This window comes from Mastacembelus armatus, chromosome 4, assembly GCF_900324485.2.
Source record: "Mastacembelus armatus chromosome 4, fMasArm1.2, whole genome shotgun sequence".
NCBI classification, from domain to species: Eukaryota; Metazoa; Chordata; class Actinopteri; order Synbranchiformes; family Mastacembelidae; genus Mastacembelus; species Mastacembelus armatus.
The window spans coordinates 19,139,657-19,167,390 of NC_046636.1; the positions used below are offsets into that span (position 1 = coordinate 19,139,657).

General features: G+C 39.2%; 3 protein-coding genes across 5 annotated transcripts in view; 2 read left to right on the forward strand and 1 right to left on the reverse strand.

Moving 5' to 3' along the window:
- Positions 1-1,304: 1,304 nt before the first annotated feature.
- smx5 lies at positions 1,305-3,637 on the forward strand. The gene is made up of 5 exons (XM_026304854.1): positions 1,305-1,427; positions 1,613-1,680; positions 2,054-2,084; positions 2,173-2,232; positions 2,995-3,637. The coding sequence occupies exons 1-5, from the start codon at positions 1,320-1,322 to the stop codon at positions 3,118-3,120; spliced, it is 393 nt and encodes a 130-aa protein (XP_026160639.1). The 5' UTR covers positions 1,305-1,319; the 3' UTR covers positions 3,121-3,637.
- A 1,088-nt stretch (positions 3,638-4,725) lies between these two features.
- On the reverse strand, positions 4,726-11,590 carry bcl6aa (BCL6A transcription repressor a). Its single transcript, XM_026304847.1, has 9 exons — positions 11,531-11,590; positions 9,242-9,413; positions 8,911-9,132; positions 7,868-8,833; positions 6,772-6,953; positions 6,504-6,671; positions 6,250-6,380; positions 5,807-5,944; positions 4,726-5,694 (listed from the first exon to the last, which is right to left on the reverse strand). Exons 1-9 carry the CDS (start codon positions 11,559-11,561, stop codon positions 5,551-5,553), a joined length of 2,154 nt encoding a protein of 717 aa, XP_026160632.1. The 5' UTR covers positions 11,562-11,590; the 3' UTR covers positions 4,726-5,550.
- A 433-nt stretch (positions 11,591-12,023) lies between these two features.
- The window catches only part of lpp (LIM domain containing preferred translocation partner in lipoma), a 145,990-nt gene continuing 130,279 nt past the window's right edge, over positions 12,024-27,734 (forward strand). For 2 of the 3 annotated variants that reach the window (XM_026304848.2, XM_026304853.1), the window contains exon 1: positions 12,027-12,092. The gene's annotated coding sequence lies outside the window, so the exon portion shown is untranslated. Of the gene's footprint in view, positions 12,093-27,734 lie in introns of all 3 variants that reach the window. The other variant, XM_026304850.1, reaches the window with a different exon arrangement.

Below are 27,734 nucleotides of genomic sequence, written 5' to 3' on the forward strand. Positions count from 1 at the left end.
TTACGTTTTCATTTGTATTTTAGCTTTTTCACAGCTTCATGTTGGAGTCATTGCCTGTTTAAGTGGATTAAAAAAACTTCTGAAGTTGATACTAGACCAGTACTTTAACATCACTGTCATTTGCTCCCTTCTGCTATGGACCTGCATGTAACGTTCATCCACTTATCCATTATCTATACCCACTAATCAGGGTCACGTGGATCTGCTGGAGCCTATCCCAGCTCTCTTTGGGTGAAAGGCAGGGGTACACCCTGGTGTCGAGCACAAACAGTGACACGGCTTTTGGTTGAATTTGTCTTTTATTTTGTGGTACCTGGTACCCAAAACAAAACATAAAGAGAGACCCTCCAGTGAATACTCGGCCAGTTCAGCTCCTACGCAAATACGAGGAGTTAGCTTGAGGTTTGATGTAGCCGTTAGCTAGCGGCACTTCGCCGGTAAAAAAAAACTACAAACCTTTATGTGTCATTACACTCGTATTACAATTGGCGATAAACAATGACAAATAAGGAAATATATTCACATCACAGTTAATAAGAATTAGTCCATCAACTGAACAAATGAATCGGAATCAGCAGTTCAGGAAAAGGGGAAAAGATGGGGCGCGCTCCCCTTTTTACATGGAAATACCACCGAAGAAGAACAAATTTTACATCAACTCAAGTGCGAGCCCTAGAGGATGGAGGTCTTACTACTCAGGTATGTTACGCTTGCAGATGAACATTATTTTGTATAATTATAGCAAAAATCACTTATAACCCGGTTACACTTGTACACATTATGTATGTGTTATGTACACATTTTTATTTTACATAGAGATAAATGGCCAGGACTGTGTTTAGTTCTGTCAATACACCTACAAGGGACTGAGGAGGTACTGCTGCACATGTATCTGATGGTCTAATGGTTCCCAAACCTGGGAGCTGGAACCATAAGATAAATCTAAGAGAGCATGAGACAAATGACGACCTTTTTGTCATTCCTTCCTTTCAGACAGACTCTTAGCTTTCATCCGTCTTGAAAATTATGGATGGTCACAAGCTAAAAGGTTGGAAACCACTGGTCTAGTAGTGAAACCTAAAAATTACCAAGACCTTGTGGGCCTCTGTAGTTTTTTTGTATCCTATGACTCAGAATCCACTGATAAACATATCATAAACTCATTACATGAGGGTAACAGGCCAAAGCTAAAGATGAATTCCACAAATGTCACATGTTTTACTCGACAATTATGCTTTATGTCACAGTAAACACACAACGGTCTTTGCTCGGGCTGTAAAGTCCAAGTTGTTTTCATTGAGCGCGCCTCTGGCTCCCCCATGCGGACCTGGTCAGTAATCGCACCCGGGTCTGTCGCGGGAATTTTACAGTGGTTACACGTCATCGACCCGAGACGCGGTAGCAATAAGAAACCAACAGCAACAATGGTAAGGAAATACTTTGAATGTGTGAAGTTGTTTTCCAGTTTACATGAGACGTTGTTAATGAAGAGTCCCTGTGGTGTTAAATCACTCGGAGCTCAGTGTTTGGTTGCAGCGGCCTTTAGTGTGCAGGCTGTGCAGTCCTCTCCACGCCGCCAACAGTAACCTTAGCATGTTCCTATGCTTTCCAGCTTTTCTACTCGTTTTTCAAGTCGCTGGTGGGGAAGGACGTGGTGGTGGAGCTCAAGAACGACCTGAGGTCAGTGTTTTTGTCGATTTAGCGACAGAACCTGCTGATATTATCAGTAGGAGTCTCTGTTATTTAGCCGGAACAACGCGCTAGCTGCTCGGAACAGTACAGTCCCAGCTTTAGCTGTGAGGTAACTTAGGCTTCAAAACAAATAAACGTAGGCTCCCCTGCTAGACACACCTCAATGACCTCTTCTCTGTTACTGACCCCTACATTAAGAGAGCCGTCTTTATTGCAGATATACTTTAAAGATATACTTCAAATCATAATAAATTGTGATGTATTCTTGTTTTTATTTAGACACCAATGGTTCATGGGCTCACACTTATACTTTGATGTCCTTTACTGCTTCTAATGTTTATCTTACCATCTGCTTTTCCAGCATTTGCGGAACACTTCACTCTGTTGACCAGGTTGGATTTAATGATTTGTTTACTTTTTCTACGTGGCTACACAGCTACAGCTCATCTGATAACCCTGTTCTCTGCTTGTGTGTTTCAGTACCTGAACATTAAGCTCACAGACATCAGCGTCACCGATCCAGAGAAATATCCACATATGGTAGGTTTAACTGTGCAGCACCTGTCGTCTCAGGGTTTGTGACATGTCTGTCTGGACCGTAATGTTCAGTTTGGGACTCCGGATGACACTAGGCCCTCTTTCACAGCACATACTTGACATTGTTTCTATGATTTTGAAACTTGCATATAAACCTAGTTTGAAATGATGATACACCAGAAGCCTGCTACAAAAAAATAATCATTCCATTGTTCGTGTTTGGTGTCTGAGACTCCATTTGTAAAAGCAGTTTGAAGATTATGAGTTTAATGAAATCTGAAATAAGTGAGTACACTTGCGACTGTCTATGTGTGTTTTGCGAGTTACCACACAGGTGCTTGTGTGGATCTGCAGATGCAGAGGCCTGTGTCACCCTTTAAATGCGCAATATTATTATGGATGTTGTATAATATGTAACCAGAAGTAGTTACTTATCTAGCATAGTAATAATGTGCTGTGGTCATTTCATTTGCACTTTCATCAAATGTGCATTCCTGGCAGGATGTTTGTCTCAAAGGAAGGGTTTACATCTTTAACACTTTTATCCATTTATCAAACAGAAGAAGAACATTTACAATAAATTACTAATTGGAGAGTTGCATGAAATGAGACTAAAATGCTATAAAAAAATATCTATTCTTTTACCAGTTGTCTGATTAAATAATATAAGACAGATTCAGTGTTTCTTACAGCACATTTAGAGAACCTCCGAAACTTTTAATGTTGGTGGTCTTTAATCTTCATTTTGTGTTATATTTACTCTAGCTGTCTGTGAAAAATTGTTTCATTCGTGGATCTGTGGTCCGATACGTTCAGCTACCTGCAGATGAAGTGGACACTCAGCTACTGCAAGACGCTGCACGAAAAGAAGCGATGCAGCAGAAGCAGTAATTTACCAGCAGGGTGGGGTTACATTTGGGGTGGGGAATGGGGAGGAACTTTTCTGACAGTTATCAAAGGGTAGATTAAGTTTTGATTTAAGTTCATATTAAGTATAGTTTGTGCAGCTCTAGCCACTAAGCAGTGTTGGTCATTAGCCTGTACTCTTTCACAGAGAATTTAATGGCATATTAGTAGTCAATAATCTACAAATGAGTAATTTTTTGGAAATATTGTTTACCTCATGGGCTGTAAAGGACCTTGAACTGATGATGTCTTTTGTTTAAAATAGGTAGAGCTACAAGTGCTAAAAAATGAGACGGGGATTTTTTAAAATGCAGCTTCAAATTAAATTTTTTATTTATGTTTTGATCAAGTTATGCTCATTTGTTTCCCATTCAAAGTGTGTGAAGATTTATAGTTGGGCCTTAAATATGTGAGAAGCTGAATATGACTTTTTTGCCATGAGCTGTGGAAGACGTTATTTTATAAATAATGGCATTTGTGTGAAATAAAATCTGAAATCCCATGGCATTGTTGAGCTAGTCATCTTAACCAGAATACAGGAGCGACTCAGGAGAAATTGTAGTGAAGGTAAGATAATGAGTTCTATGCTATGTACTGTGAAGGGTCTGAATGAGCAGTAAGGTTTAATGATAGTTGAGAGTTGGAACCAGTGGGTTAAGAGTATACACATACTTTGATAGTCCTACTTTTTTTGGTAGCTACTTATGATAAAAAATGCATTTTCTACATGGATAATGTAATTTGCAAATTATGATCCTCCAGCCTGGCAGTTCAGAACACCCACAGGCCAAACAGAATTGTGTATAAGAGTTAAGTTACATCCTCTAGCTTCTTTTCCTAGCCATTTAGCCCTAGAGATTTCTAGAAAACTGGCAACATTGTGTGCCCATATCCAACAAAAAAAAGCCCACTCTTTTGTTAATACATAGAAATCAAATACCTTTATTTTACATTCATACATCTATAACATTGTACAGTAATTTTAATGCAGTTAAAAAAGCCCAATCCAAAAACAAGTCCTGAAGATTTACAATGATGAATTTGCATGTTCTATGGTGGGTGACAAGCATTTAAAAATATATATGTATATATACAGACACGCACTTCCACACACACATACACAGAGGGATGTATAACAAGTTTCCTCTCTTACATGAACTAGGCTGAATACAGAGAGGGGTTGGCACGGTCATGCAGTGGTTAGCACTGTTGCCGCCCTTGGGCCCTTTCTATGCGTGGAGTTTGCATCTTCTCCTCATGCCTGCATGGGTTTTCTCTGGGTAAGCCAGTTTCCTCCCACAGTCCAAAAACATGCAGGTTAGGTTGACTGATGACTTTAAATTGCCTGTAGCTGTGAATGTGATTGTGTTTGTCTGTCTCTATGTGCCAGCCCTCTGATAGACTCACAGTCTTACCAGTGGTCCCCGCCTCTCACCCAGCGCCCCGCCCCACAACTCTGAAATATAGTTATAGCTAATGGGTGGATGGAAAGGAATTCAGTCACCATAGAGAAAGGCACATTGAATACACAGTGTATGTACAAACAAAAACCTTGACACATACACAACTTTACTGTAGGATCTAGAACAATGACCAGAACTGTAAACCTTCACTTATGAAAAACAAATTAACAAAAACAAGAGTCACATCTATACAAATACATTTGAAAGCAAAATTTTTCCTTGGTCATAACAAAGCAGTACCTTCAAATGCATTTCAACACTTTGATTGGCTCTGCCAGCAGAGAGCAATCCCACAAATATAATTACACAATATTTCACAATATTTATGCAGTTGCCCACTTCACGCTGACAAGTGGCAACGATAAGAAGTACCTCATGCATATCCTCATCAGACAGCAGCAGTCATCTGATATGTTTCAGACTAAATCCAATTACAATGTCATGTTGACTTTTTTCCCCCCGTACTCACAAATATGGCAACTTGATATGGTGCAACATGTACGTACAACTACATAAAAATGTAGACAACTCTATACAGCCGCAAATCCTGTTATCTTAAAATATATGTACCACCCGTCAATTAAAATTTAATACTTCCAGAAAATTAAGTTCTCTGATATAAAATACTGTATTTTCAAAAAACAGACTGTTTACATTCCATCCTTCTGAACAAAATAAAGTTTTATATACGTACCTTCAAAGCTTAGAAACACTCCCAACATACATATATATATATATATTTATATCTATATATAAACGATAAAGTGACTAAGATGCCATATGTGGCTCTACGTTCACATGTAGTGGAAACCCGTTTAGCATGGCATACACAGCCAATTTATTTGTCTAATGAACACAGTGTGGCACTACAATTTTGGATGATTGTACAAGTTGGGGTCTTTAAATGCCAAGGTCAAAATTGCCTCCATTAAAACCGTTCCTTTCTTCTAGCTCAGCATGCCTTTGTCAAGTCAGTAGGCATGTCTGCTGTGGACATACGGTATTGGATCTTTGTGTTAGTGATGGCGCCGTGCTTCTGTCGAAGATGCAACCGTAGTTGACTCTTGTGGCGGAAGTGCAAATTGCATTTCTCACACTGCAAAGGAAAGTGGAGCAGAATAATGTTATTTTACAACCTTTCTGTCTTATATCTTAAATCAAACTTAATGTTATGTATTTTGTAAATTTCCTGACATGTGTGAGCTTACATGGTAGGGCTTTTCTCCTGTGTGTATGCGCAGGTGGCTCTTTAAAGTCTGCAGGTGACGGAAGCGTGTCCCACAGATCTCACACGGATATGGCTTCTCACCCGTGTGGATCAACACATGGGCACGGAGATGAGCAACCTAAAATGTGAAAAAAAATTAAAAAAAATAAAAAATATATATATATATATATGTAATTGAAATCAGCTTGAATTTTAAAACCTTGCTGCCAACTGCAGAAAAAAAAATCCCTTTACACTGACACACTGATGAAACTGATTTTAAGCCAAAAGGATGTTCTTCACTGCATTCACAGGTACGCTTTTAAAGCTGGAAATAACCATATCTATCCATAATTACAGTTCAGAGTTATTAGTGCTCTTAGCCCATACACAACAGAGGGGAAATCTTTTATATAAGGACATATTCAGAATATTATTCATTACCTGTACAAAACGAGCTCCACACGTCTCACATTTGTATGGCTTCTCTCCTGAGTGGATGCGAGTGTGAGTCTTGAGGTTAGCTGGTCTGTTAAACTGAGCACCACAGATATTACAGCGATACGGCTTCTCTCCTGAAAATAAAAAGTCAAAGAAAACTTGAGAATTCAGCATCAAAGAAGCACAGACTTGAAAGTCAAAGAATGAATCAGTTAGATCAAGGAAATTTATTTAAATGTAGTTTTTTTTTTTTTAACCTGTGTGGACAGTCTTGTGGCTGGCAAGGTTGCCCTTGTAGCGGAACGCAGCCTGGCAGCGGTCACACTTATATGGCTTGTCGCTGTGTACTTGAAGCATGTGTTGTTTCAGCGCTTCATCTTCAGCAAACTTGGAGTCACATTCATTACAGAAGAACGTACCATTTTCTGTCCAGGAGAAATCACAAAGGTTAACATCTAAACCTAAATAACGCATAATTTTTAATTTAAATTTGTCACTGACATTTAAAATCCATCATAAACTCACCACAACTGGAATCTGAGTATTCTGAGTGCATCTCTGCCATGTCTTCTGCTAGACGGGTCCTTGGGGTGTTGGGACAAATTTCTGAGTGCTGTGGGGACTGGGAACCGCAGGATGAGCAGTTCAAGCGGCTCAGGTAGTGTGGAGGGTGGCTGTCCCCATTCCTCAGTGACCCCTCAAGTGCACTATAGACAAAAAAACAAAAAAAACAATGAGCCAGATGTAAACAAATGCTTTAAATTAGAGCTGCACTGAATACATACACCAAATTGATGAATTTGATTACAAAAACTAGTTTAATTACTATCACTTGCGTTACTGGACCTGCTACGAATAGGGATCATTGTTCCACACGGAACGTAATCACTGTCGCACAACGCATTTCAGTATGAAAAGTTGGCGCTATGGTAGAGAGCAAAACCGTCCGTAAAAGGCAGAAAATGTCCAAAGTTTGGGATCGTTTAAAACTTAAATAAGATGACAACACGGTGCAATGCGTGTATTGTAAAGTAGAACTGATGAACCATAACAACACTTCATCAGTGCTTCAACATCTGAGCAGAAAACATCCGGTTGTGAACCAGACCGGCTCACCCAGTGGAGCCGACACTGTAACGTCGTTTTAAGGTAATATGTCGTTTACACAATAGTATTATTGTTTAAAAATGTAAAAGTCAATTTTATCCGATTACTCGAATAATCGTTAAAATATTCGGTAGAATACTCGACTCCAAAAATGATCTATAGGTTCAGCCCTACTTTAAATGAATAAATACTTCAAAACCAAGCATAACTCCAAGCTAAAGTTCCTAAAATTTCCCTGGTGAATGTTCAGAATTGAGAAAATAAATTCATATCTGGTCTGTTTTAAAGAATTATAAAGACGATGTCAGTCTTCTGAGACACACTAGATTAACTGGATTATAGAAAGCAAAAAGTATGAAAAAGTCTTAATTACACTGCTCATAAAATCCTCTGCCTATATTTTCCTATGTTATCTCAAAATCCACACGACATGTCAAACAAATTGATTCACAAATCAAACAAAATACTCAGCTATATTTAAAAAAAAAAACAAACAAACAAAAAAAAACCTCACCTGTTGATGATGTTGTTGAGACGACTAGCCTGGGGCACTGGTAGATCCTCATTGTGATCACTGCTCTTGTTTGTGGTTTGCAGGTCAAGATTCTCAGAGTCACTAGGGTGGAGGTAGGGTTGCAGGCCGAGGCGTTGAGTTGAACGCAGCTCAGGATCCCTCACCCCCACCTCGTCTTCTTTAGTGCTCTGATTCAGTACAATGAACTTGTATTTCTTCCAGTTGCGAGCTTTGGGGTCTGGCGTACCTTGTGGGGCTTGCGCTCCATTGGTATGGGAGAGGCCAGCGTTCTTGCTACTGCTGGACTCTGTTGGGGAGTTGGGCTGGCAGTCTGATTTGAGGGGGCTCTGCGGGCTGCTCATCAGGTTCTTGCGTCCAGCGGAGGAGATTCCCAGTGGGTAGTGCTGATGGATCAGGTCTTCCTCTGCATGAGAAGCTTGGTCTTTGCCTGAGTCTTTCTGGTGCTCGAGGTTCAACACAGGAAATGTACGCTTCCTTGTACCGAGACCAACAGACTGGCTGAGCCCCTCGTGGCTTTCCTTCCTAATCTCTTCATCTCTCCCTGCCTCCCTGGAAGCGTAGGTGGTGGAGTGAATAATGCTGGAGGAGCTGGTGCCAACTGCCCTGGTGTATTCTGCCCTGATGGTGTTGGCGCTGTCATGTGGAGAACAATGCTTGTGGTGGAGACCACTCTTTGAGAGGTCAGCAAAAGCGTTTTTGGCGTCAGTCAGCTTGCAGAGAGGGAAAGGGAATCCTGGCATGGGAAACTGCCCATAGAGATGGTAGTTGCTGGGGGTGCTGACCCCACTGAACATGTTGGAGCCATAGGGCCTCCCATCCCTAAATGGAGCTATACGGCTGTGCAAACTGTCAACAACATCATGGGGCCGATAAGCATGGACATCCTGAGGTAAAACCAAGGGACTGACCAAAAACTCATCTCTGGGCAGCTTGGCAGAAGGATCACTGTGGAAAAATTACACAGTAAAAACCATGCTGATGATACTGACAGTATGTAATGATACTTTCTTTTACCAACCAACCTGGATTTAATAAATCTGTGGCAGGTGTCCACAACATGGTCCATCTGCAAGTAGATGGCTGTATTCATGATTGCCATGATCAGACTTTCCTTTAGTGTGAGACGAGAGGTGTACATAAACTCCAGCAGGATGGCAAAGCCCTCTGGGTCCACCTTTGGGTCCAGACTGATAGCATTAAGGTTGCACTTGTGGGAGTCGGTAAAAATGGTGTAAAACAGCCCACTGCAGTCATGAAAAAGAAAGACAGACAGGGTGCACAAAGATCAATCACTTCTTTTTCCAACAGTGGCAGAAATATTGGCTCATATAACTTGGCTTAAACAACACACACCTGCAAGCCATGAGAACGGTCTTGTGTGCACGAAATTGCTGTCTGTTGACCAAGATAGTAACATCTGTGAGAATATCTCTGGTACGCAGCCGATTCAGGTTGAGCAGAACATCACTTGCATGCCGTGTGAATTGTATGCAGCTGTCTGCTGCGCAAGCCATTTTGTCAAGTTCTGCAAACAGGAAAAAAACAAAACAACACAAAAACAAAACTCAGATTACTTTACAAAAAGGTGCCTAGAAGGGTTTATTTTACCGCTTCTGCCACAAATCAGTCCTTTGTTTTAAGGCTGATGTACAGGTAATCTTTAAGTAAATTAACTGGGCAGAAATAATTTACGATCTTCAAAAGATATACATCAATGTGTCACATGCAGCCTTTACACCAGAAGGCGGCGCCATCTATTAAATAAACACAGTCTAGACGTGTGAAAGTCTACCACTGGAAAAATTTCTCTCCCCCTCACTTTCTCTCTAAACCACTGGTTGACATGTTAATATAACAAATGAAGTTCTTATATTTAGATGAATGAATAATTGTAATTGACTGGAATATATTTAGCCTATATACACCTTTAAAGTATAAAAGAAGGACTAATTCAACTGGCCCATACTGGAATAATAAACACCATTAGATACTCTGAATTATTTATACATTATTGGCAGATTCATTAATCCTGTCAAAATAAACAGAAACTGCCCGTTTTACTGACAAAGTTAACATAGAAAACCCAAGTCTGTCTGTGTGGATTTTAGCGAGCAGCTCATGTAATCAATAACTTACAACTAAATAATAACCCAACTCTGAATTATAATTTCAACAGCATGATGTCCTTGCCATGATCGACTCTTCTCTATAAGACAAGTAACAGTTTTCCTTCTTTGCTATAATAAAAGTTTGGGCAGCTATGCCTAATTCACCTTTTTATTTATTTATTTTTTGCCAATATGTTTCATTACATTTCTAGGTCAGTTACTTTATGCGAGTGAAAAGTAATATTTTAAACTTATGGCAAAATTGGCTTTATAACAGGCACTGCGATTTATGGCAGTATCTTTAACTCAGTGTCAACAGGCAGGTCTGTAACAGGACACGTCCCGAAAATAGACCCAGTACAGGCTGAATACAGTGATATCCTCCGATCAAAAGGTGGTAAATAATGACCTCCTGCCCGACACTGGAAACATAATTTACTACATTTTCAGACATGTTATTAAAAGCGTGGACAACTAGGCTATGTAAGGTGATTCGCTCTGCTTTATTATAGTATATAACACCTTCCCATCAACCCCAAAGAAAGATCCTCAAACTTATCACTTCTTTTTTAAAATTATTTTGTATTATGTGCCTAAATCTGCTCTCACTGTAACATTTCCTGAACGAGAAAAGATTCCTCAACCAAACCAGACTGAGTGAAACTGTGAGCCCGGGACAGAAGAGAGGCAACACTTTGCAGAGAGCTTTAGAGCAACTCTTTGCGCATCTCTGTAAAACCTTTCAACTTGGCGTAGTTGGTAAGCTGGCTTGTCATGCAGCACACTGTCACAGTGGAAACATGAGAGACAACTCGGTGGGACGACGTGTTCTGTAGAGTCTACCGCGGAAAAAACACACGCCCATCAACACTGATATTTCCGTCACAATGTTACGGTAACAGAAGCTCCTGTTTAGCGCAGCCTTTTGCGCTCCAGTAGAGCAGATTACCGTGGCTGCGACCGCGGAGTGAGAAAAAAAAAAATAATGCGGAACCCCAGGCTGCCATGCAGCCAGCAAACTTCGTCTGACAGCGCCGTCAGCCGCACAAAGTAACGTTAAACCCGAGCGCGTCTACAGCCGACACCGTCAACACGGACAACCACGTCCAACCGAGCCCCGCACACTACAACCCCGGCTCTGGGCTGCGCTTACCGCGCTCATACCCCCATTGTCCTCGGTGTAGTTATCTAACCCCAGCATTATTATTACAGCTTTACAAAATGAGTCGGTGTCAGTGCGGTATGGGGAGCTACGAGCGGAGGAAGGCTGCTGCCGGTCCCGCTACTTCCAGGAGAACAGACTGGAGAGCGCAGCGCCGAGACCGAGGCTGTCAGGACAGCGGCGCACTGCCTGTCACTACAGAGTTTCAAGACCACACTGTTCAAACTAGCAGCACAGTCACACACAAGCACTGGCTTCACAAACACTTAAAACAGCACACATGGACAAATAGCTATGTCTAAAACATCAGCAATAAACACTAGATAACAACTTCGCGCCAAATTAGAGGAAAAAAGGAATTTAAAAAATCACCTGGTAGCGCTTTCCTAGAAACTTCTTGCATCACCACTTCTAAGAACCCCAGTTCTAAGAATCAGACGAGCTCAATTCTCGGAATTTGAGCCCGAGACCGTACCACTTTCCCGGGGCAGGGGAGAGACGTTTTTTTCCCCTGTGGCCCAAACGGCGTATTTCTAAAGCTGTTAATCTAACTAATTTTGCGACTAGTGATTTCTTATAACAAACACAGCATAATTGCAATGTCCGAAAGCGTACAAAAAGAGCTGTAATTGTATAAAATACTGCAGGAAATTGTTTATTGAGGATCCGAACCTCCCCGCGTTTGGTAGAATCCGCAGTCACAGGACGTCGAGGCGGCGACGTCACCAGTTCCTTAAACCCGGCCCCCCGAAATTCTCAGAACTAATTTATATTCCATGACTTAAACAATGTCCTGTTTCGTTGCCTTTAACACACAGGCCCTACATGTACAGCACTCAGACCGACATCTTTATTATGCCCATACGGACAGATCGATGTGACAGCCTCGCTTTTCTTTTTATCCAGAATTCATTTTTAGCCAGATTTCCTGCAGGTAACGTTATGCTGACTTCATAGATGGAGAATGCTTCGAGTCGTCATTCAATCGTCGGGTTTGTTGAAAATGAGAAGCTTTAATAGCTTTAGTATGCACTAGTCTGTAGTCAGCGTGTTTCGTGTAGATGTGATTGGGTTGTTAACCTTAGCGGGCACTTGTCTGGTTATGTGTGATATTTGACTTATACACCCCTGGCCGCTGTTATTGCGTTTGAACGAGGTGCTTTTAGCAGCTGATGAAGTTCGGCTCGTTGTTGACGCGATCTACAGCTTAATAACTCCAGGAGCGCATCATCAGAGTAAAAGACATGAGCAGAAGATGCACACTGCGTAGAAGTTATGTGAATATAACCCGTCTTATAATTCAATAAGTCAAAACCAAACACGTGTGTTTTTTTGTTTGGAGTGTTATTGTTGAAAGTGTCACACGATCTAATATGAAATTTGTCAAATATAATCTCAGTGTCAGATTGTGACGTTTGTGGTGGTGTGATGTTATAATCCCTTTGTAAGCAGACGGCTGTCATTCCTTTGGAAATGTTTATGACGGGATGACTGAGAGAGAGGTTGCCTGTTAAAATTGTTAATTTCAGTTGATGTGCACACTTGCAACAAAAAGAATTGCTCAATGTGTTGCAAAGTGAAAGATTCCTGGAAAATTAATTGAATGCATTGCTGTGATTCCCCCCCCCTTTCTCCCTTTCTTTGCATTTAATTTAAAGCATATATACTCCCTGTTGCATCATTTCTCAGAGTTGGGCAAGAACAAAGTAAGTCTATCTGTTTCTCAGGCCGCTAGTGTTGCGTTTTACTTTATGCTCTTTTAGCTGGAAACTTACTTTTGCATGAAATGGTGACAGAAGAGAACTGTGTAGTGTGAGAACTGGTGTGAATTAAAATATCTTGTACGAGTCAAAAAGAGGCTGCTTTAATAAGGGATGTGTATGACTGCATCTGAAAAGTTGTGTTAATTTCACAAGTTGTGGGCACGCATTTACTGTCAGTGACTCACCTTGGAAACTCTGTTTGTGGTGATTCCAAACCATGGATTCCCCATCTTTTCTCATCCCATTTACTCCTTGGCACAGAAGGAGCACTTGCTGGGCTGAGAATACACAACAAATACAATTAATTAGAAGAAATATTAGGTTGTATGAAACAGTGAAAGTGTCAGCTGAATTAGCAAGTCAAACTCTGCCCTTCAAAATTCATGACTCCCATAATCATATTTGTTGATCATCATGTTTAACCTAAATAATTATGATGTGGTGTATCAGTTAAATATTTGAATTACAAAGTTCATATCATTGTAGGGAATAGTGGTGAAACAAATACTCAAGCATGAGCCTCCTTCTTGTTAAAGTTAGTAATGTTAATAACTAATGAACAGCAAGTCTCATGAATATAGGAGAGCAGCTTTTCCTAGTGGATTGTTTTTGTAAGGCTATCTTCACTGGTACTTTAAATACCTTACTCCTTGCCAAGACACGTTGATCATTATATATTTTATAAAGTCTTTAATAAATATCTTATTTCTTATGATCTACTGCTTTTGATTTGATAATATTGTATTTTTATATAAAATCAATTTCCCCTTAACATTATGAAATTTCACAAGACACATTTTTGTTTGTTTTTTAAATCAGATTTAAACTATGTATATTTAATAGCAATGTTCATGCACAATAATGATTACATGTTTACATAATTAATTTACATCAGGCCCAAATAGGCAGCTGTTATGTTTGTTCAATAAACAACAGACTGTATAGACATTTAAGTGAATCAGATGCAGCTCCTTTTGTTTCTTTTGTTTCTTTTTTTGTTAACCCTATGTGTGTCGACATATTACACTGAAATGTAACCAACACATTTCCCTGTGGATTGCCAGAGCATCCGCCCATCTGGATCCGGAATACCACTAAAAACACTCCAGGTGTTCACAAACCATTGGGGAAAAAAGTCTCCAAAATAATTAAGACACGCACTTTCATAGCAATCTCCGATTCAGCACTGCCAAATAAAGACTATCTTGAGCTCCAAACAAAGAGCAGCGTCAACTTTATTTCAATCCACTTGGGGGATGTTTAAGGCGCTCCAGCACAGTTATGCATAATGCACGGCCATAAACCATCCAGGAGTTAGGAGGGAGATGTGTAATTTACCAAGGCCCCATGCTGTGCCCAGCAATAGAAGGATGAGATAATTACTGCAAATCCTTGGCAAACTTTTATTCAACCAATTCCTAGCAAAAAAGAATTGACCCACTTAACAGAGGACAGAGAAAGAGTACAGGATAACTGATCAATACACCCCTATCTAAATGGGGGCAACCTTGTGACATTATGAACGGGGTATCAGTTAATTCTTCATTTCCACTCAGGGTGCATAATTAAATATCGGGTCATGACGTCTTGGTTTCTTTGTCTAAGTGGCACGCTGTTCAGAAACAATCGTAGCCAAAGCAGGTTGTGACAGTGATTCAAGTCTGCCTGGCCAGTAACAGCTGCACATTAAGAAAAACTCTTGTACACTTCTGACACAGTGTGAAACATCTCTAAGCCGTATCATTGCCTGTACTTGGTGCATGATAGGTCATTGAATAGAAATGCCCACTGACAAAAGCCTGAGGCCCGGAGGTTGCCTCACTTTTTTTTTTTCATAAACTGCACACTTTTGTCTCGTTTCACAGCAAATTTCTGCCAACTTCAGTGTTCATTGTCAGCAAAGATGTGAGTGTGGAGTTTTGTTCTGAGAGGCATGATGCAACCAAGCTGTAACACCAAACAGATAATGCTGTTAGCTACAGAGGTCTTTTTAGTTCTTTTCTTTAAAAGAATTTCTTTTTATATTGTTAAGTTTCACTTTTTTAACTCCATGCATCCCAGAAGCATTTTTTCTGCTTTTGTCCACAACAAAGTTGCTTTATGTCAAAAACCATCACAACTGCAGGTCTGAACCGCAGTATGATTATAGTGTGTCCCTAAATGGATTTTTTTCTAGTATTTTTACTTTTTTTTCCTTGATCATCTATCTGAAGACATCAATGAGAGTATACACTATGACAATTTATAATGAAGAACACAAAGTGTATTGCGAAGATGCTGTGAAAAAATGCACTAATGATATACTTCAAAAGATTTTTCTGCAGGTGATGATGAGAGTGCTTTTACTTGGACGCTTGCCTTTTGATTTTTTTTTTAATTAACAGACGTACAGACAAGTCATATTCGAACATGGAATTACGTCTGTCAGTAACAATGCTCCTGTGTGTGTCTGCGTTTACACACTATTGGTTGAAAGCTGATTTTCATCCCATCTGACAGAATAACCAGTAAAGTGGTTGCAGGGGTTCACACCGTTCTAAAAGTGCCTTGATTATATGTTGTTTGTATAATTCTTGATATGATCATTTAGGAAATGCAGTCCGTTAAGGTTTTAAAGCGTTTTCCTCTTTTTCAATACTTGCGCAGTGTGTATTCAAAGGTTACGCATGTAATTTAGAGTAGCAACAATCACAGTAAGCGGTAGTGGACAATAACTAGTCTGTACACATGTAAAATACTTTATCAGTTATCAGTTCTTATCATCTGTCATCAGTTAGCCTATATGAAAAACGCATACACACACACACACACACACACACACACACACACACACACACACACACAGATTGATAGATAGAGAGAGAGAGAGAAATAAAAACTTTGGAGTAAGTTTCTGCAGTGTGCCTGTGTGCATAACCTTGAGTTCACCAGATTGCCTGTGCAAGCTACATGCTAAGGTTATAGTCAGAGCAGAGGCGTGTTAGTGGGTTAGAATTCCAATTTAGTCAAATCAAAGCATGTAGATTCAGGACTTTTTCAAGGCCAACTGAGAGGAGCCGGGAATGCAGCCTGCAGAGTCCAACCTGATGGAATTTTCCAGGCATAGTAGAAACAGTCCCTTCCTAGTGTGCCATCTGCTGGATGATGGGTCAGCTACTTTCACAAAACGTGGCGATATAGGACGACTATATATTACAAGTGTGCAGTAATAGCTGCTATCCTTACAGATCTTCACAGTCTGAGTGTTTGCTCTGTCTTCCTGTATTCTCTCACATGCCCAGGGCATCAAAATATAAGAGTTCCAAGAGCACATGAGGAGGAGTTGTTAAATTTGGGACAGCTTCTGCACAGATCTGTTTCAAAGCCTTGTTATGGGTCTTTCTATGTTCAGTTTGCTATTTTAACAGAGGTGTCCACTCTCTGACAGTGCTTTATCGTAGGGATTCAAAGGGTAAACAAGTGGGACTTATGTCTTTGCACCATTCTCAATCACTATCAATCAGTAACCTGTCTTGAACAACCCCCTTTCCAGCACTGCTGTCACATCACCTATAGTTAGTATTGAGCTGTTAATCTTGATATACTCGGTGTGTATTAGAGCACTGTGAAGTCTTTCCTCATATCATTTTTATGTGTTGTTTTTGACTTCTGTGGCTCATCCCACTGCTCCCTGTGTAGCAGTAATTCCCAAATAAAGGTAATTGTACCTCAGGGGGCATTTATTCAGTCAGCTAGCAGCAAAGTTGAATAGATAGCTTAAATGGTTATAATGGTTGGTTAAGGGAGGGTAAACATTTTAAATAAATAGCAGAATTGATAAAAAGGTGAAATAGTTATCTAAACATAATCTAAACATAAGTTTAATACTAAATGTAAGGGATAAAGAGTTGAAATACTTACCTAATAATTAATGAATCGACACTTTTAATAGTTACTTAAAAGTAATGAAAAACATTTGAAATAGTACGGAAACATACATGATAAATATAAAATAATTAATTAAATAAATGATCCAGAATGCAAACTTGAACAACCAATCATTAAACATTGAGAATTCAATATATATATATTTTTTTATTATTGTATTGTATATCTATTTTTTACATTTCACTTGTATCCACTGTGAATGAACTGAGCTGAACCCATTAAGGGTATTGCTGAAGGAGTAAATTAGTTAGGTATGTGGGGCTTGTTTTTTTAGGTTATTCATTTCATACTGACGACATAATTGGAACATTTTTTTAACTCTGGTGACAAAGCAAGAATGAACATGCTGACTCTAGAAACAGCATCCAAAGATTCTCTCAGATTACTGTTACTGATGGAAACAGGACTTCATGCAAAGACAGTGTTTGCACAAATGTGAAGACAGTTTACAGATTGACATTTGCACTATTTAGGCAGCAGAAGTTAACGTCTCTCTTTCTACTTTACCTGTGGAATCCTTCATTGTCAACAAGAACAATCAAGGTCCAAGGTTTCTAAAACAGTTTGTAGAAACTCACCCCAACTCAGCTCTCCTATCATTCCCTCAGTTTACTGTTGAGGCTCACACTGTCTCTCTCTCTCTCGTGCCCTTGCACTCCATCATGCTGTGGCCCAATTTTACTTTCAACTATATCAAATTCTCCCAAGTTACATTTCTTCCACAGCCAGGTCAAAGTAGCTCCCTGCATCTAATGCCAACTGCTGATACTGGTCTACCGGGCTGGTTAAACAGGAACAAGGCACACCAAGCTCCAGGCCATGGTTCAACAAGAACCACACACAAAGCAACAACAGTGCACTAACCCATATCCACCAGTTCAGCTGTAAATCTCTATTGATACTGTTTTATGAAATCCTCAAAGAAACATATGTATGTGCATAATTTCTTCACATAAATATCAGAGGTCAGTGGATTTTGAGTATAAAATGATTCCAGATGAGCTAATTTAATTTCATCATAGAAATCTGGCATTAGCCCTCATATTTTGGTGGTGATTCCATCTACATCAATACATATATAGGTGTATTGTCATGTCTGCCTTTTTTGTGGTTTCCTCCAGCCAAAGCAGTAAATGGATTTAAATCCAACATGGAAACATGGTATTGGCGGGGATGAAAGCAATCCCACCAAGCTCCAGAATTCAACCGCTTTACCAGAAAAAAAAAAAAAAAAAAAGAAAAAAACCGTTGGGTGCTGACATGGATAAGAGATAAGAGAAGAGATAATTCTAGTGTTTTTTAAATAAAATATCAAGGAAAATATATGTATAATGTATTAAATGCACATGCACATTTAAGTTGTTAATTTGCAAACATAAAAAATGCAAATCATTTTATAAAGAAGCACACCTTTTCATGTTTCTTTTATTATCCAATTTCTAAATAATCTAGTTAGTAAAATGTATCATTATTGTTTGAATTTCTTATGAAATTGACAATTGAAATCTTGTCAACACATACACCCTTCTTGCAGTCGATACATAAATCCAGAAAATACTTCATTCTTCTTCTACATTCTGGAAAACCTCCCACTCTTTCAGTTTGCTAGAAACAAATCAACTCCTATAACCATCAGGCCTCATTAATCCACATTTATGCAAGTCTGAAAGAAAGAAATTTACATATGTTTGATTACAATTTATTCTTACAGATGTATCATACTCAACAGCTACTGCATTCCTCAGTGCTTTCATTAAAAATATCTCTGAAGCTCAGGAAATGCCAGGTGGAAGTGCTGATGCGAGAGAGCAGAGTGACACCGCCTGTGCTCAACAAAATCACATAATTGTTATCTATTCTACATCACACAACAGACTTTCCATATCTGCTGCACTTTGAAAAATGTTATGCTTTGCATGTGCTGAACCACAGCCATTTCTTGATAGTAACATATAAAAATTAAACAAAAAAACAGGCAAACCAAAGTATTGGTTGCACTGTGCATTGGTGCTATGTTAACTGTAAAGTCAAATCGAGTTCAATGAGCTTGTATCTTGCTGCTGTTTTTAGAATTTAAAGAGACTTTTGATGGTGACATAGGTTGTCGACCTAAACCACTGAGCTTTGTTTTCAGTGTCTTTCCTGCACATGTGGAACATTGGTGAAGGTTAGCATTTATATGAAAATTATACATGAATCAAACAGCTCTCTCAAATAACTCAGACTGTATCTTATGCTAAAGGTCTAGTTTGTGTGTATTTACATATTGGAGATAAACCTGTAAGGACACTATTTATTGCATTAGGTACTTCCATTTGCATATCAGATATCAGTTGTTCTTATCACTACCTGTATATCCTTTTATATTACTTTGCATGATTGTTAATGTTGTCACTGAGCAAGTGATTCAGCAGTATATTGATTTAAAGTGAGATTAGTTGATCATCTTATGCAAATATACAGATTTATCATTCATTGCAGCACAGGTGTTAACAGGCTTGTGGCCTTTGCATGAGTAGTTTCTGTGATAATAGAGTATGTCATTCTTTCTGTAGAAGCTGCATTATTGATGTAGCTGTACTGTTGTTCTGCTGTTGGACAGTGACTTATTTAGGTTTATTTGTCTTTTAACAGAAGTGAAGTTACATGTCCATGAACAGCTTTCCATATTCTTTGCAATGGTCCTGAGATTGGTCTCAGGAAGAATGTAAGAAAAAAGAACTTCATTACCAATCCCACTGATAATAACAAAATGAAATTTACTGTTGGATATACATAATTATACAATTCTAGGAAACCATAAAGCTTGATATTTGCACAAAGTTTTCTGTCCTTATATTGCATCTGTACAAGTGTAATAGAGCATTCCAAAGTCTTGTCTAGTCAAGTTTCATTTGCACCTCTTAAATTCAAGCATAGTTTAAGAATCCGTTCTCTTTCCACATTCATTCTTATAGCCAGCAGTGATATATTCTCATTTTAACTTGCATAGGTGTTGAGAAACAGAAGAAAGAAGTCTCACCTTTTTTCTGCTGGAAGGAGTGAGGCATGATGGGATCTGTAGTGGGAATCAGATGGCAGTGGTGAACCTTGAGTTCAAAGCCGTGAGCCCAGTTCTGGAAGCAAAGAGGCTGCTTGTGCAGCTCCAGAAGTCTCTTCAGTGGTGCCAGTCACAGAGATCAATAAACTTTACTACCTGACGACAGTGAGATCTGAGGCTCAGTTTTCACCTGAGTTTTTATTTGTCTGGCAAGTAGCGAGGTGATCCAGGATGCAGAGTGTGACTGGTGCCTGAGCCTCTCCCTGAGTTGCAGCTAAAGCTTGAAGGGATGGAGCTGTCTTCAGTGCAAAAGGGCATCAAATCGGTGTCTTGTGATGGCTGAGCAGCTCTGGTGAAGCCTCGTGTCTGTTGTTGTTCAGCAGGATGGGAATGCTTCTGGAAAGGCGGGCACAACAGCAGGGCTGAAGTGAGTCAAGTTGACTGAGCATGCTTCATGTCAGTGAAACGGTCCACAGGGCATCTCTGGCTCTCTGAGCTGATAGGCCGCCTGCACTCTAGCGTTCATTGATTGTAGCACTCAGTCGCTCCACTTTTCCACGAATGCTAAAACTGTGGTGCAGGCTGAGTTTTGGTGCGGGAAATGAGATTAAACAGCCTGTAAAATAATCCCAGTTTATATATATATATATATATTTATATATATAATTCATTTGAATAAAGAGTCTAAATACCATTAAGCCACAGAAGCCCAAACCATAGACTAGCAGTGCCTGTAACATGGAGAGGAACTCTTGGAGCTCAGGCCATCTGCCAGATCAGTTTTTCATATACAGCAATGACACATTGTTTTATAAACAGAGCTTTTATACAACAAACATTTCAGTGTCCTAGAGCATTAATCTACCTAAGCTTATCTCAATCCATGGAACTAGATATTGCTCTTTATAACTTGTCTAGTGGAGGGGGTGTTATTACATCACACCAGCTGTCACTTCAAACTGGCACAGCCAATAGGAAGATCAGTAATGCGGTTGCTGAAGGGAAAATTAGGAAGGAAAATCCTGAAGACAGCAAAGTTCTAGTTAAAAAAAAAAAAAGCTAATGTTAATTAGTTTTTAAAATAAACTGTGGTATTTTAAATAAATTGAATTCCACGTAATCATTTTGATTTTTTTCGGTTGCAGAAGCAAAACGCTTCGCAAGAGATTAAGCACTTTTATTCATATGAATGCATAGGGTTAATGTAGAAGTAATTTACAGAGTGCATGTGTATCAGTGTATAATCGTACTTGACACCTGATGTTGAACTCAGATTAAATGAATACACATGCTGTGTGCGCAGATAAGCTCACCTCAGTGGGTAAGAACTCCCAAAGCTCTTACTATTAACAGCACTACACACTGCACAGCTTTACTGTGTCAGCATCAGCCACTGTGTTGGTTGTAATGCAGTGTCTGATGGTTGTCATTATAGAAAAAAAAATGGAATGAATTTTATACAACTCACTTTAGAGGAAAATGAGATATATATGGGCATTTGACAGATCTGTCCATGTACAGTATGTTCATCGCAGTCATGGGATAATCCATTGGATGAGTGGACTAATATTCAGCCAATCCTGCTAAAGCCAAATTAGTCCAACACATTTCCATCATATTTGAGAAGAGAACAGTCCTAACAATCTGAGCTCTTGGGATACTGACGGCAAATGACCGGTGAGCCCTCAGATCCCTGTGATCCAGGGATAGACTTGAAGCAGCTTAAACGTCTGAACTGACACATAAATGAAAGCCAACAACAGGTCACACCGCCTCCTAGGAAAACTTTGATTACTGCATTGTCCTCTTACTGTCAGCGGCAACCACAGCGAGACAGAAAAAAACCTGGGCACTGCTAAAGAGAAATACAATAAAGACATCAATACTGACTGCAGTCCAAGTGGTTAACCCCCCACCCCCACTTTTCTCTCTTTTACTCTGTGAGGCTTATAAGAGGATGGCTTCTGTAGAGCAGCGTTTGAGTGACCTTAATCATCAGAGGGATATTTGGGTTTTATTCGGTAGCAATGGAATGCATGTGGTCATCACTGTGTTCGACTGGCAGGCATAAAAAATGAGAGGGGGCCAAGGTCGGTTTGCAAAGAGTAATCCCTATCATCCTGTTACAGAGGCTGCGCTGCCGTCAGCCCCAGGCGAGTCAAACATATTTTGATGTTGATAATGATGTAGGATTATGCTGTCATCTGATGTAATTTCAGCCTGCATTAAATTAACAAAAGAGGGATCAACGGAATTCTTTAAAATGAACCCATTTTTTTGTTGCAACCTTCTAGATGTAAACTTGATTTGATTTCATGATGTGTTTGTTTTCGTTTTTCAAAGTCCAGACAGATTTCATATTTCTGGCTTGGCCTTTCCCTTGGAAATATAAGATCAACGATTCACAGCATCCTCTCTGCAGCATGCCTTGCAATAATTCATAGCAGTAAGGTCTCAAAAAATGTCTGGCAGTTGAAAACAGTGACCCTGCACTGTCCGCTGAACAATTTAACACCTACTTTCTGTTCCAAGAAAAACATTTAATTAAAATCTAGCTGTCAGAGAACTTGAGACGAGTGAAATTGTTTTGTTTTATTGAATATTTGTCAATCTATCACATATATCAGTGTATCGTAAGTTATTTTCAAAACATATTTATGGATATGAAATCTCAGACCTCCCATAACCAGCGTTCTGTACTGCACTGGTGAAGTTTCCTGAATATTTCCTGATCATTTTTGTATATGATAACCTTTCTGGGCCAGTCAACCGCAGGTAATTATCACATCAGTAAAGGATAATGTTTGCTTGTCGTTACCTGCTATCACGTAGATCTGTAATCTAGCTCCAATATTAGCCTTTGCTGAGTTTCACGGAGCTCCCTGGTATCCATGGTGGCTGCTATCAGTGCTAATAAAGGTCACAAGTGCCCAATCTTGTACTTTGCATTAGCTGGCATTTATAGAGTGGAGAGAAAACATACTTCTGAGAGAAACACAAGCTCCATATAGCAGATGATTCAAAGTGACAGTTTTGTCATAAACATTCTAAGATTGTCTTGAATGCAAACACACTATAAAATGATCTGTGAGTCAGGAATAAAATCTGTCAGAGGCATTCATGGGTGATTTTTCACTGTGTCAGTATTTTAACACAAATATGATCTATTGAAAGTTTATATTTACCAGAAGAAAGGCAGCCTTCATGGTTCAAAGGGTGTGTACTATATGATTTACTTATTCTGTTATCCACATGATGTGCACAGCTACAAAGGAAAATGTTTTCAAAATAATGGCTGTACAAGGGATGACGTGGCATTATTTGCACTGTACTCATATTTAAATGTATTCTTGTGGGTCCATTATAAATATAGTTGCATATTCCAACAGTGCATGTGTTGGGTGTAAAACTGCTCAAAATTAGTCTGACTAGGTGACTGTGTGGAGCTGCGAGGTCAGTCAAGCCAAATACACCAGTGACGTAAAGTGAATATGCCACAGATACATGCTGAATCCACAGATCACAGGCTAAGCGCAGGTTCACTTTTTTACACAGGTGCTAACTTATGGGTTTCAAATGACAATGGTACAAATGTTTAAACACAAGAGGCCATAAGATCTGATTTCCCCCCAATAGAACAAAAAAAACCCCTCTAAGTTTCTGACTTAATCAGTGTCAATAAATTTTCCCAATACCTTTGTCCAACTATGGTCCAACTGCATCTGTCACGGTTGCTAGGTAACAGCAGCGATGCTTCGTAACACAACAGTAGGGGAAAACAGGAAGCGCTCTGTAGACAAGGCCATCGCATTTCAGTTCAGCCTATAGTTTGGCCTATGGGGTCTAATATAGCTGTGAAGGTCACACCTTTGTAGACCACCTGAACTGAGACACACCTACTGTCCACACTAGCTAAAAGTGAAGATGTGACAGGGGTAGTCAGTGTGTCAGTCTGTTTCTGTCTGTTATACAGTATGTCTGTCCAGACCCATGAGTTGTCTCTTCTGCATGACCCCACATAGCTTTTTTAAAAACACAATATTCTGGCTGGTAGGAGACAGCCTGAAACTGACAATGCACTACCTGTCTGCTACTTTTTACATAGAATCTTAACATGGTGACTTTGCTCTAAAAATCCTAGCACTGCTTCTAAATGAGGCATTTAAAAAGGTGTGCTCGTTAAATAATGGCTTATGTTTCCATCTTTTGTCTCTCAGGACTTGATAATGCACTCAAAACCTTAATTTTGTGCAGTTAACCATACCAATTATTTGCAAATTACTTGATTTTGTATACTTCCAGCTTTGCTATTCTTTTGCTGTAAACAGTGTGTGAATAATTAATGATGTTTGTTGCTGGGAGGAAAGTATCAAATTTTGCAGGCTTTCTAAGCAAACATGATAACCAAACGATGGCATCTTGTTAGACTATATGGGTAAATTAACTTTTGTTTGTCCTCCATCTGAGGTAAATGGTAAGCTTTAAGACTGAACTTGCACTTTATTTATTTATTTATTTTTTACTGTCACTACTGAGCAGGAGTTTATCATTTTTTGTCTTTGCAGATTGGGCGTAGTTGAACATCACACCTTGGATTTTAGGAACATCTCCCTTATAAGTTTGTAGTTTTGCAACAAGGTCTAAAACCTTCTCCTCTCAATGTGTATTTATGTATAAGTACAGTGTATACCTCAGTACAAAGAAAGAACCAGCTTGGGTTCAAAATTTCCCATATATTTTAATGTAATACAAGAGGCCTTAAGGGAGCATTCAGCAGTATTATAGGTCAATATCACAATTCTATAAACTTGAACTCAGCACCAGGAAATGAAAGACAATGAGAAACAGAACATGATGATGATTCCTATCTTGTTAGAAAAAAAATTCATAATATATTGCCTAATCATTGTAAAGTATAACAACCTTTCCTTTCACAAATTAAAAGCTTTATTTGACTGAATTAGCAATAATATGCAATATACAGCTCAATTTGGTCTGGTATGACCAGATGTTTTGGGGCCTAATGTAAGCTAACCTTAGCAAACCGCAGGGCGATACTGCTGTGTGATGAACATTACTGAGTTGACTGTTTGCTGACTTTATCAATACTTGCTCTTGTGATGTGCTACTGTTATGCTTTGGCATTTACCATTATCCTGAAATTGTCGCACAGCAGCCACTGTGCAGCAAAACCCTGAGCTTTAAATCTCTAAATGGCACCACACTACATAGCTAGAGCTGATTAAACACCACTGCAATGGTAATTGATTTTTATGTCAAAAAGCACTTCTGGCCTCCCCTGCATCCAAAACCTGGAAATATTGTGCCTGTTCAGCCTGTAGGGTTCTTCTTCCTGCAGTAAATACTTCTTCTCAACAGGAAAATCAAACCCTTTAAAATTGAACCACATCAGGGTTAGGGACATTTAGTGGTTTTGATTTAGAAAATTTGAACAATTTAGTCATGTTGTGTTTCTTTTATATTGTTTCTGACACCATGCTGTATAAAATAAGCCTTGTTGTCCAGGTTTTTGGGTGATCATATAAACCAAAGTGCTTAACTACTCTGTTTACTGCTGAGGAACAGAGCTAACTGAATGTATTTTCCTCAGAGGTAAGGAAGTTGATAATGTTCACTAAAAAAATGCAATGTTAAATGGCAGCACCCCCCCCCAAAAAAAAAAAGATTTAAGGATAGGATGACAAATTCCTTCTGCTTTAAAAATGCTTCAAAGGTGCAGCATAGGGCTCACAAGCATGGATCATTTATGCTGAAACCTTTGCTGTAGGCAGGGATTGTCTCTGTCTTCCATTTTAATACACATTTACATGCTAAAACATAAGAATTAGAATTCATTAGTGTAATCTGAGGTCTAGATCTAGATCTGGAGTTGTTTGATTAGTAGCTTTGGGACATTGTTTTTGTAGTGAGTCTGCCTGTCTCCTACTTTTGTTTTTGGTTTTGCTTGAAGACTAATCTCTGCTATCTCGGCTCTAATTAACAGAGCATACATAGTTCCCAGACACATTTGCTGTTTTTGTTTTTACCCTGCAAGATGCATTGTTTTTTGTGCAAAGCACCTGGACCTGACTACCTGCCCACAATGATTATAGAGAGATACCGAATGACATTACCTACAAATGAACAAAAAACATCATTCCGCTCATTGTACTTTCACATCAGGATGTGACCTGCATAATATCAACACTGTCAACATCTGCCATTGATTCCTGAAAACTGAGCCTTTTTGAAACCAAGAGACCTGCATTTAGAAGATCGGTTTTTCGCTTTCTTATTCAGCATGTAGGTGCAAAACACATGCTTTCACTCACCCTTTTATGAGGAAGTACATATCAACTGTGCAGCTGCTGTGTTCTGTATAATGTTTGAGGTTTACCTACTTCAGAGGAAGTGGTGTAGAGGAGAAGACGGTGTTACAACCAGCAAATAAAACAGGATATCCGATGCTGGAACAATTGAAACACTAAAATATGACAAACGAGGCTGTTTTCTCTCACTCTCCCTTTTGTGCTATATTTATTGTGTGTAGTTAAAGTGAGTAATGTTAAGAAACAGGACAAAGTTAGCTCAAACATATCGCCAGTGTAAATTATCAGTGATGGTGGACCCTGTGAGCATATTTCTTTTCATATGTTGTGGTACAGTGGGGATAAAATTGAAACCCATCATATCAATGACATGCATAGCTATGATCCCTAACACCCCAACTTCAAAGTGCCCTTGATTTCCTCTAACTGAGCATGTTAATTGGTGCTTGATTGATAAATTGAGTTCACAGGCGATGGCATGTGTCGTCTAAATTGTTCCAGGGTGTCTTTTTGAAATCAGCTTTAAGAGTTGAAGAAGAATCACTGGCGGGCCCATTAAAAAATTGCCAGTGTACACACTTGCAAATAAGCTGTCACACATTACAAATGAGATTACCTTTTTCAGTGTGCCCTGGAACTTCAAGATGAGGGGATGCACGGGTAAGACACTAAAATAGCTCAAATCGTTTGGTTTTTATCAGCGTGCTTCATCTGCAAGTGCTGTTTATGCTTTCTTCATGCACAGTGAAAAAAAAGTATATTCGCAGCTTGGAGCACAATGTAATCAGTCGCAGTAAAGTGAGAATTATTGGTGAAAAGATAGGGCTCAGAGTGAATGATTCTGTTTTGCATTTGGCCTGTAAAGAGAATGACAGAGCTTTAATTTTCATTGCAGCAGCTCATAGAAACGAAGTATTAATTATATCAATCATCCCATCAGACTCAATTTTATTAACGATAACATCAGTTATATCTGAACATAGTGGCATGAACAAATACACAAAAGACACAATGTCAGTATTATGAGTGACAACATGGTGTTACAGCTATGAGAACAGAATCAGGGGTGAAAAAGCAGTTATTGTATTTGCATGCAATCATGTGCATGCAAACTAATTGTCTAGTTTGCATGGAGAGATCACTGAGGTCAGGCAAAGCCTGCATGATGTGAGAACCGTTTTAGACATTTGATAATCACTCGCTTATGTCAAACATCAGAAGTGTTTCAGTTCTGAGAAATGTGAAACAGCAGAACAACTCCAAAGTAAAGTCAAGCTGAGGATAATGAGTGGTCAGTCATTATAAAATATGTGACATGCCTTTAGTAACGTAACACTGACTGAAAGTTGACTCTGTGTATAGACTTTTTTACCACAACAACAAAAAAAAAACAGCTACACAGAGATTTTGGGAAACAAACATGACATGTAAGTAATAAATCTTTTGCCGATATTTGTATGTTAGCAACAGGTCAAAAGACTTTGCAATTCAAAAGGTGTCACAGTGACAAACCCATA

Bases quoted from the DNA above. Each gene is read 5' to 3' on its own strand.
- smx5 (XM_026304854.1), top strand. From the start codon at position 1,320: ATGCGGACCTGGTCAGTAATCGCACCCGGGTCTGTCGCGGGAATTTTA. The intron at 1,428-1,612 runs GTAAGGAAATAC...TATGCTTTCCAG, and splicing joins AGAAACCAACAGCAACAATG to CTTTTCTACTCGTTTTTCAA. The intron at 1,681-2,053 runs GTCAGTGTTTTT...CTGCTTTTCCAG, and splicing joins GAGCTCAAGAACGACCTGAG to CATTTGCGGAACACTTCACT.
- bcl6aa (XM_026304847.1), bottom strand. From the start codon at position 11,561: ATGCAAGAAGTTTCTAGGAAAGCGCTACCAG. The intron at 9,414-11,530 runs GTGATTTTTTAA...TCCTGTTTGCAG, and splicing joins TTCTAGGAAAGCGCTACCAG to AACTTGACAAAATGGCTTGC. The intron at 5,695-5,806 runs GTAAGCTCACAC...TTTCCTTTGCAG, and splicing joins CAGGAGAAAAGCCCTACCAT to TGTGAGAAATGCAATTTGCA.